The 10,962-nt window shown below is 44.6% G+C and overlaps 1 protein-coding gene across 1 annotated transcript; it reads right to left on the bottom strand.

Moving 5' to 3' along the window:
• Positions 1-8,505: 8,505 nt before the first annotated feature.
• On the bottom strand, positions 8,506-10,573 carry LOC114167220 (trihelix transcription factor ASIL2-like). The gene is made up of 2 exons (XM_028052236.1): positions 10,251-10,573; positions 8,506-10,057 (listed from the first exon to the last, which is right to left on the bottom strand). Exon 2 carries the CDS (start codon positions 10,037-10,039, stop codon positions 8,909-8,911), a length of 1,131 nt encoding a protein of 376 aa, XP_027908037.1. The 5' UTR covers positions 10,040-10,057; positions 10,251-10,573; the 3' UTR covers positions 8,506-8,908.
• Positions 10,574-10,962: the final 389 nt, after the last annotated feature.

The raw sequence follows: 10,962 nt of genomic DNA, 5'->3' as shown, positions 1-10,962 counted from the left end.
GTAGCTCCTCCTCAACCTTCCCAGGGTGATGGGCAAGATCTGGCCAGGGCAATCGAGGCCATGGCTGCGGCTTTGACGCAACAGAGCAATGCTATGATGCAACAACATGAGGCGGCAATGCAGCGCCAGGAAGCCTCTCTTGAGCAGCAGCACTTCATGATGCAGCAGATGGAAGCTGCTAGGCAGGCTGCAGAGGATGCTCAGAGGCAGCATGTGGATGCTCTCCGTCAGTTAGGGGAGAATGCTACTGGTGCACCGATGTATGGTCCTCATCCCCAACCTCCACCCCCAGAATGGAGTTTGGAAGACTTTCTGAAGCACCAACCGGCCAAGTTTGATGGCAAGAAGAGTCCTGACCAGGCGGACCAGTGGATGAAGGACATGGAACGCATCTTCGATGCCAAGATGTGTCCCGATGAGAGCAGGCTTGCTTTCACCGTCTACATGCTCACTGGGGAGGCTGAGCATTGGTGGGCCAGCATGAAGCTGGTGATGGAAGAGAAACATGAGGATATCACCTGGAGAGCCTTCAAGAAGAGGTTCTTATCTGAGTATTTCCCTGATAGCGTGAGGTACGCTAAGGAGGTAGAGTTCCTCCAACTGACACAGGGGAACAGGTCAGTGGCTGAGTACGCCGAGCAGTTCAAGCATCTGGGGCGTTTCTACACCATGCCGCTCGATGAGGAGTGGCGCTGCAGAAAGTTTGAGAATGGTCTCAGAGGAGACATCCGCCTGATGGTAGCTCCACTGTCCATCAAGGACTTCGCGGCCTTAGTGGAAAAGGCCAGGGTCATGGAACGCATGAAGGTGGAAGTGGAGGCTCAGCAACAGCCACAGCAGAGGATTAGCGGACCATCTGGGTCCAGGCCACGAGTTGAAGAAAGGAGGAAGCCTTATGCTAGACCTCATCTACAGCCGCAAGGGTCTAGAGGTTTTTCTTCCCCACCCAGCAGGATCCAGTGCCACCATTGCGGAGGACCGCATGTGAAGAGTTTCTGCCCACAGCTATCTGGGTTCCGCAGGTGCAACCATTGTGGCATGGAGGGCCACTTTGGTAGAGATTGTCCCACTCTGAGGAGAGCAGTAGCACGACCTTCATCACAGACTCAGAGCCAGACTTCTAGTCAGACTCAACAGAGGAGGGGAGGCAGCAGGCCTCAGGCTACAGGCAGAGTTTTTGCTATGACTGGGTCAGAAGCAGCAGGTTCAGGTAACCTAGTTATCGGTTGTTGTGTGATATCTGGTAAATTCTGTTGCGTGCTTTTCGATTCTGGAGCGACACACTCTTTTGTGTCACAGTCTTGTGTGCGGGAGTTGGGTTTGCCGGTGTGTGAGCTACCGTTTGATCTTGTGGTATCGACTCCGGCATCTGGGTTGGTTAGGACTTCCTCTGTGTGTGCTAGATGTCCAGTTGAGGTAGAGGGGCGCGTATACAAAGTTAATCTTATATGCCTCCCTCTGCAAGGGTTAGATGTGATCTTGGGGATGGATTGGCTCTCTGCCAATCACGTTCTCATCGACTGTCGGGAGAAGAAGCTGTTGTTCTCAAACTCAGAGGAGCCTGAGTTGTTGTCTTCTAATGAGGTCATGAAGGAAATCCGGGACGGCGCACAGTGTTATATGATCTTTGCCAGGATGGAAGTTGAGAAAGAGGAGAGGATAACAGTAATACCAGTGGTCAGAGAGTTTGAGGATGTGTTTCCAGAAGAGGTACCGGGTTTACCCCCTAGGAGAGAAGTGGAGTTCTCCATAGACTTGGTACCAGGAGCCGGTCCGGTATCGATAGCTCCTTACCGTATGGCCCCAGCAGAGTTGGTGGAGTTGAAGAAGCAGATAGAGGAGTTGCTTGAGAAACAGTTTATACGGCCGAGTGCTTCGCCGTGGGGAGCGCCTGTCTTGTTGGTAAAGAAGAAGGATGGCGGCTCGAGGTTGTGTGTGGATTATAGGCAGCTGAACAAGCTGACTATTAAGAATAAGTACCCCTTGCCAAGAATAGATGATTTGATGGATCAGCTTCATGGGGCATCAGTGTTCTCCAAGATTGATCTTCGGTCGGGTTATCATCAGATTCTGGTGAAGGCAGAAGATGTTGAGAAGACTGCTTTCAGATCCAGATACGGGCATTACGAGTATGTGGTCATGCCATTCGGTGTGACTAATGCCCCGGCTTTGTTCATGGATTATATGAACCAGATCTTCCGTCCGTTTTTAGATAAGTTTGTCGTGGTCTTCATAGACGACATTCTCATCTACTCCAAGACGCATGAGGAACATGCTGAGCATCTGAGGATAGTGCTTAGCATCTTGAGGGAGAAGCAACTGTTTGCCAAGTTGTCCAAGTGTGACTTCTGGATGAGAGAGGTGCAGTTCTTGGGGCACGTTATATCAGCTCAAGGAATAGCTGTGGATCCAGCTAAGGTAGAGGCCGTGATACAGTGGGAGTGTCCCAAGTCGGTGACTGAGATTCGGAGCTTCGTGGGCTTAGCTGGCTATTATAGGAGGTTTATAGAGGGGTTCTCTAAGATAGTAGCACCCCTAACACAGCTAACCAGGAAAGATCAACCGTTTGCATGGACTGATAGATGTGAAGAGAGCTTCAGAGAGCTTAAGTAGAGGTTGACGAGTGCTCCAGTGTTGGTAATCCCAGATGTGAGTAAACCCTTTGAGGTCTACTGTGATGCCTCTCATCAGGGCCTTGGGTGTGTCTTGATGCAAGAGAGGAAGGTGGTGGCTTATGCTTCAAGGCAGTTGAAGGTTCATGAGAAGAACTACCCCACTCATGACCTAGAGTTAGCAGCAGTGGTTTTTGCTTTGAAGATATGGAGGCACTACTTGTATGGCGCGCAGTTCCGTGTGTTTAGTGACCACAAGAGCTTGAAGTACCTCTTTGATCAGAAAGAGTTAAATATGAGGCAGAGGCGGTGGATAGAGTTTCTGAAGGACTACGACTTCGAGCTTCTCTACCACCCAGGGAAGGCGAATGTGGTGGCAGACGCACTGAGTAGGAAGACAGTGCATGTGGCACACTTGATGATAAAAGAGATGGAATTGCTTGAGAGCTTCAGAGATATGAAGCTACAGTTTGAGTTGGAGCCGGAATTCATTAGGTGTAGCACCATGGTTATATCTAGTGACTTCTTGGGCTTAATCAGGGAGAGACAAGCAACGGATGTTAGTCTACAGAAGGTAAAAGAGTTGTTGGGGACGGATCAGGCCAAGGAGTTTGCCTTGGGCAGTGACAGTGTGTTGAGGTTCAGAGGCAGAGTTTGTGTACCAGAGGATGCAGAGTTGAGGAAGTTGATCCTTGAGGAGGGACACAAGAGTCGTCTTAGTCTGCACCCTGGCATGACTAAGATGTACCAAGACCTCAAGGAGAGCTTTTGGTGGCAGGGCATGAAAAAGGAAGTTGCACAGTTCGTATCAGCCTGTTTGACTTGTCAGAAGGCTAAGGTGGAGCATCAGAAACCCGGTGGGACGCTTCAACCTTTGGATATTCCGGTGTGGAAGTGGGATAGCATAGCCATGGATTTTGTTACCCACTTGCCTCGCACCGTGAGGGGACATGATGCTATATGGGTGGTGGTGGATCGTTTGACGAAGAGTGCTCACTTTTTGGCGGTGAATCTCAGAATGTCTATGACCAAGTTGGCTCAGCTCTACATCCGAGAGATAGTGAGACTTCATGGAGTGCCTAGTAGCATAGTGTCTGACAGAGACCCTCGGTTTACTTCCAGGTTCTGGCAGGCGCTGCAGGGGGCTATGGGTAGCAGGTTGAGGATGAGTTCTGCTTATCATCCTCAGACGGATGGCCAGTCAGAGAGAGTGATTCAGTCCTTGGAGGACTTGTTGAGGACGTGTATCTTGGACCACCTTGGCAGTTGGGATGAAGTGCTACCGCTGGTGGAGTTTACCTATAACAACAGTTACCAGGCGAGTATAGGGATGGCACCTTATGAGGCTTTGTACGGGAGGAGGTGTAGGACTCCTTTATGTTGGTATCAGGATGGTGAGTCGGTTTTGGTAGGACCTGAGTTGTTGCAACAGACCACAGAGAAGGTGCAGTTGGTGAGAGACAGGTTGCAAGCATCTCAGAGTCGGCAGAAAGCTTATGCTGATAGGAGGAGAAGACCCCTAGAGTTTAAGGCTGGGGAGCACGTGTTCTTGAGGGTGACCCGAACCACTGGTGTGGGAAGGGCTATCCGCTCAAGGAAGTTGTCTCCTAAGTTCTTGGGTCCGTATCAGATCTTGAGGAGGATAGGGCCCGTAGCTTATGAGATAGCATTACCACCCCAGTTGGCTAATCTACACCCAGTCTTTCATGTTTCACAGCTACGGAAGTATGTCTTCGACCCATCGCACGTCTTAGAGGCTGAAGATGTGGAAGTCAGGGAGAATCTCCAAGTAGTGGTACAGCCCGTGGCCATAGAGGATCGCCAAGTTAAGGAGCAGAAGGGAAGAGCCACCAGTCTAGTGAAGGTCATCTGGGACATGAGAACAGGGGATGCAACTTGGGAGCTAGAGGAGGACATGAGGAGTTCATACCCACATCTGTTCTGGTAAGTCTAATTTTTCGAGGACGAAAAATTTTTGCTGTTGGGGAGATATTGTAAGCCCCTTTTTACAGTGTATAAAGTTTTGGGCCTGGCCTTTTCGGAGGCCCAAGGCCCTGCCCTACAGAAGGGTACCCTACCCTACCACCAGCCCTCCATTCTCCTCATTCCACAACTTTTCTTTTCTCAGAAAACAGTTCTCTCTGCTCTCTTGTCCTCTGCTAGGGCACACCAGCCACGCGCCTCCGAGCTACCGAGACTCTTTCTTTTTCAAGTAAGCAAGTTTCAGGACTTTTGGTCCGTTCTTTTCCTTTTCCTCTCCGTTTAAAACGCGTGGGTCAAGTTGGGGTTGAGTTCTTGACTTCGTTTTGTTCCTTTTTCCACGTTTCAGCTGTACTCGAGCTTCTGGACCTATAATAACCCCTTAGTTAGGGTCTGCTTGCGTTTGGATACTCCAAAACAGAGGTAAGGGAAGCTAGATTCGTCTGTTCTAAGTTGTCCTTGGCTGTTTTTGGTTGTTTTCGTGTTTATATGCATGTATAGTATGTTTTGTTGAGAGAAATGGGGTTGCATGTGGGTTTGGGGGTGGATCTGGGCGGTTTCCGCCGCTGCATGTGAAGAACAGTGGCGAGACCTGTTAATCTCGCCCAAGCGAGTCAATCTCGCCTAGGCGAGATGAAACAGGGAGATCTCAGCACGAAATCTCGCCCAGGCGACTCGCTCACCTTTTGAGCGAGCAGGCAACTCGCCCAGGCGAGAGGGATCTCGCTTAAGCGAGATCCCGCGTTGCTCCTGCGAGAAATTTGCGGGTACCGCCCGGCGGTCCCCAAGTGCCGCCCGGCGGTGAGCTGCTGAAAAGTGCATCTTCGCCTGGCTGCTGGGCGATACCGTGCTGTGTTTTTGGTTGTTTAATGTTTCCCGAATGAACCATGTTGGCTGAGTATGATTGTGTGATGATAGACATGTATATAATGGAGTATGAAATACATATTTGGTATGAGATTGATCATGGAGTTGTGGTTTCGTGATGTTTTAACATGAGAATTTTATGTATGAGATCAACGTGGTGGTTATGTGATGTGAAACATGAGAATTGCGATGATGAGATAGGCGTAATTCCATGAGTCCCATGGGGAGACTTTATGGTGGCGTGTAGTGTATATATTAGGATAAGGATTCAAGTAAGGATCGCATCCCGAAACTCTAAAGGGTCAGTGAGTCTCAAGTAGAGCAAACTGACCCAAGTGGTGAGAGTAGCGGGAGGCCCTAGTCTCTGGCAGGATAATGGCCTTAGACGCTTGAAGGCTAACCTCGTGAGTGGTAGGGTGAAACCCATTGGCAATGGCTCTGCAGAGCAGTAGAGGCCACCACGAGTGCAGGCATCCAGTGAATCCGATCTTAATATATGTATCCGGATAATTGAGTCATAGTGTCTTATTGTCTGCTATAACATGATATTCTGTGTTCGTGTGTTGCATGTTAAGGAATGTTTAAGTACTTGTTTGTTGTAGCATGATAAGATCTAATTGCACTAGCTTACCCTTGCATGTCTGTTTGTGTCCTATTGTATGTTCTCTTTTGCGATGATCACCTTCTGGTGGGAGCAGATGGAAGTAATGTTCGGGATGGATCTGAGAGAAGCAGCGGTGCGGCCTAGATATCCTTGTCTGGATGTTTTAAGAGTAGTTCCATGGCCGTGTAGCCTTTTGTACTAGTTGCCTAGAGGGCAACCCTTTTTGCAAGACTGTTGAACCTTTAGGATTGTGTTTTGTTTATGGCATGGATGTATGCCTAAATTCTCCCTAAGTACTCCTATGGATGACTGTAATAGTTGTTTCTCGTTCATTTCATGTTCATCTGAATGCTTCTCGTTATTATAACTGTGTGATATTTTATTCGGTAGATTAATCTATTAAAATGGGACGTCACAAAAACTGGAACCATTATAAATTTTAGAAATCAATAGGTTGAGGGTGAAATATAAGACTTAGGTTGTTCTATATGCGTTTTATCCTATCAATGCAGATAATATTGAAGTATTATTCTTTCTAAATGGGCTCCTATTTCAGTTTAAATCAGTATTATTTTTTTTTTCGTTCGATTTTAAATATATAACTATATTAAGTTCTAAAAAACTTTGTAAATTATATCAATTTTGTCCTATTAAAGTATTAGAAGATATATAATCACGCTAAATGCTAAAAAAAGTAACGTACCAATTCTATCAATAAGATGCTTGTGCCATCTGATCTTAAATATTGTTTTTAACGAAGCAAAATAAACCGACTTTGATTTTTATAAAAAAAAATAATAGTAAAGTTTTAGTTATCTTATTTTCTTTTTGAGGTGATTTTAATTTTCAAATGAATAATGTATTAAATATAATAATTAATTAACTGTAAGGATATTATCTCAATAAAGTTGAGAGCTTGGAATGAAATTTATTTGGATCCAGATTGTGGCGTATCAAGTTGCTCACTTTGTCATGAGCACTGTGCTACAAATTATGTGGCTTGTTATTTTAAGGGAAAATAATTTTTTACTAGTAAATTTGACAACTTTTTCTTATAATTTTAAGTGACATTTTTCAAGTGATTTTTGTTTTTTTATTTTTTTATTCTTAATATTTTAAAACTATTTAAAAAATATAAGAGAAATTTATTAAAATTTAGTAGTCAAACTATCATATTATTATAAGAAGACACTTCTCTTTTAATTTGAGGTGTGAGAAAAGAATTTTAATTTATTTTTTTTCAATTAGAAATACAGTTTTACTTTAGTAACATAAAAGTTGAAACTTTTAAAATTGACTCCAATTTTCAAAGATCAAAGAAGAATATAAAAGAAGTGCATAATTTAATTTGATGTTGTTAAGTTATCTGTGTTCCTTATATGCGGATAGATACGAAGATGTACTTTATTTGGAGACAGATATTGAAACTTGCATCATTGATAGAGACTTGAAGGATTTTATACAACAAAGTACTTGACCAAGACAAGTTATTTGAATTTATCTACTCAATCAAAAACCATACACTCTCAGCCAAGGTAATCAAAAACCAGTATGCAGAAATGCTGTCAGAGAGGAAATCAATCTTAAATATAGACTCTATCAAGTACCTCTCTCTCTCTCTCTCTCTCTCTCTATTTTTAATATACGAGGGAAGTGGCAATCAGTGCCTACATTTTGTTCTGTAAATAGCAATGGAAAACAACTAAAACTTCACCAAACATGTTATCTTTTTTGTTTGTTGGTCTTATGAACCCACCAGAATCCAATGCTTTAAATATGAGCTTTAATGATATCATTATTTGAACTCGAGTCATTTGAACATTTTTTTTTACTTATTTTTTAGTCAATTGATTGCAGACCGATTCAGTAGTACAATTTCGATCTACCTAACATTCAGCATTTCTCTAGATATAAGCACTTATGGTTAAATATAATATACTGGGCACTTCGAGGAACTGATATGATATGATTGTAAGACTTAAGTTGTAAGAATCTGTTAGTGCCGTGTTGAATTTCAAGGTCATGTCTGAGACCATAATCACTTCTTCAATGCACTGTGTATAGGAGCAACACAGTTTCAACAACAAAATAAATTGAAGAAAAGGGATTTGAACTCGAGTAAATTTATAACCTTTTGTTTACAAAAAAAGTATCAATAGAAATTGTTTTATAACTCACATCTTAACAACTTCATTTATTTACTATATCTTAAACAATTCGAACTTTATGTTTTTATAAAGTGCATTTTAAAGTGGTGTCTCACTTTAAATTAGACAAACTCCATCATTGTAAAAGATGTCTGCTGTGCACTCATTTGATAAGGCAGATAATGTCTGTGTGCTATAGACTTTTTAAAGAAACGTCTCTTCAGATGGTGATCGATCAACCTAATAGATATATCAGTGTCTCCAGGGAAGAACAGAAACAGCTCAGGAATTCATCTAATAATAAAGTTCAAGCTATTGCAGGAAATTAAAAATGCACTAAATTGGTATCCATGAGGTTGCATATCCAGTATGTACAAACAATAGTTGATGCTAGAACTACGAATAATGAATGATGATATGATGCCTGATACTAATATAACCCAGAACGGTGTTACACATTATGAGAACTGATACATCCTGCTGCAAAGAGATTATTAGATTATTCACTACTCAGCACATACTCCTGCAATTTTTCTTGCTCTGTTTTAGGGTGCAGCAATCCGCTTAAGTTAACTGTAACAATTAAGGGATAAATAATAATAAAAACTAAACTCATACACCACAGGCTAATGCAATTCAATTCTAACCTTAACCTTAACTTTAAGCTTAACCTAATTATCCCTCACTCATTCTCACATTCACTCACTATCACTATTATTGTTATGATTGTTGTTATTGTTATTGATGGTGGTGGTGCTATGGTGATTGTTGCTAGGGTTAGCACCTTTTCTTCCAAGCTTGAGTTGCGAAATCTCCAGTTGTGTCTTCATGAAAAACTGCATCCTCTGCAACTCCAAATCCTTCGCGAACTTCATCCTCTGCTTCTCCATCTCCACCACCTGCTGCAGCTTCGAGCTCTCCGCGTGTTCATAAGCCTCGCCAAATTTCAGAATCGCCTGCGTCAGTTCCCTCACCGCGCTTCCCCAACCCTTCGCCCTCCGTCTTCCTTCGCTTCCTTTCCCTGCGTTCGAACTCATCACCCGCGGCCTCTTCCGCTCGAAACTCTCCGGGGGGAAACTGTCGCTCGAAGCTGGTGACGACGCGCCACGCTCGTCCGAATCTGATTCCAACGGCGGACCGCGGCGCCGGAACTGAATCTTCTGGTTCTTCAACGGAACCGGCTGCGGTTGTTGTTGCTGCGCCGGCCTTTGAGGACGGTGATACTGATTCACGACGTCGCGAACGCCGACCGGAATCCCTAACGGCACTTTCTGCGACTGTAAAATACTGTTGCCGGCAGCGCTGGTGCCGACGGCACCGGAGGAGCCTCCGGCGCCGGGGATCTTGGCGCTCGGACCGATTAATTTGTCCAAACGGTCGAAGAACGGCCACTTGCTGGTGGCGCCGGCGGCGATCTTAGCCTTCTCCGATTTGTACTTCTTCTTTACGGTGTCGATCCGGTTTTTGCACTGAATATCTGTCTTCGGCGCCTTCGTGTAATCCTCTCTGCCGCTCACGATATCCGCCACCTCCTTCCAGTGTTTCTGTTTCAGATTTCCTCTGCTCAGTTCCAGATACCTCTCTCCCCACGCGTCGATCAGTACCGCCGTCGCGCCTTCGCTCCAGCAATCCTCCCTCCCTCCACCGCCGCCTCCTCCTCCGCCACCGTTCCCCTTCACCGGCTGCTGAATTGGAAGCGCTAATGCCAAACTGTTTGCCGGCGCTGGCGCCGCGACCGTTACCGTTATCCGTCCGTTCGCCCGCGGAGAAGACACCGGGGATCCGCTCGCCGGCGACGGATGCGACTGGATCTCTTCCTCGTCGTCCATATCCTCCTCGCCGCCGATCTACCGTAGAGAGAGAAAGCGAAGTTAGAAAGAGACGGAGAAAGAGAAAAAAAAAAAAACCGTAGCTAGGGTTTTAATTTATTTTAATTTAATTGAATTTTGGCCGGCGAGAATATATCGACGCCTTTTCGTGCCTTGTTCGTTTTTATTTTCATTTATTTAAAAGAAATTCGGGTGAAATTTGGTTTGGAACCTTTTTTGGGGGTTTGGTTGACGGAAGAGAGTGAGTTGACGGTGACCGTCGACACGTGGTAGAGAGCAGAGGAAGAGTTGGTGACGTGGCGGAATTGAATTGGACGTGCACGAAACTCCGTCACCGGCTGAGTTGGTGGACCTTCTCTGTTATCGTCTGGTGTCACTTCTTCACGAGTTTGACGATAAACACAACTCTAACTCTCTTCCGCCGATATACCCATTTTACCCTCTTCGTTTCCTGTAAATCATTGCTTAATAATCAAATTCAGTTCCAGAAAGAAGAAGGACAAGAAGGGGAATAAAATTTTTAACTGGTTGAAGCAAAAGATGGGGCAAGGGTAAGTGTAACAGCTTTTAATGTTGCTTTTGTTTCCCTTGTTTATAGGCGTGACGTCATCTTGTTTCTGATTAAGTAATTTCTTGGTGTGCCTAAGTATAGAGTGCAGTGCAGTGCAATGTCTGTTTTCACTTTTATTCACATTATTCAACAACCTGGGCTAAACTCGTTAATTTAATTTCAGAGTAATTTCAGTGAATTTGTTTCCCATTCCCCTGTACGGATGCTCGCCAATTTCACGGGATTCTATATTATCCTTATATTTTTATTCAACAAAATTCTGTTTTTATTTTATTTTTTATGAAGTAGTAAAGGAAAAATATATAACGAGATGATGATGATCTGTGAATAGGTACAGTGGTGACCTACAATT

Source organism: Vigna unguiculata, chromosome 10, assembly GCF_004118075.2.
Source record: "Vigna unguiculata cultivar IT97K-499-35 chromosome 10, ASM411807v1, whole genome shotgun sequence".
Classification (NCBI taxonomy): Eukaryota; Viridiplantae; Streptophyta; class Magnoliopsida; order Fabales; family Fabaceae; genus Vigna; species Vigna unguiculata.
The sequence above is the reverse complement of the archived record's forward strand: the minus strand, read 5'-3'. Positions and strand labels throughout refer to the sequence as shown.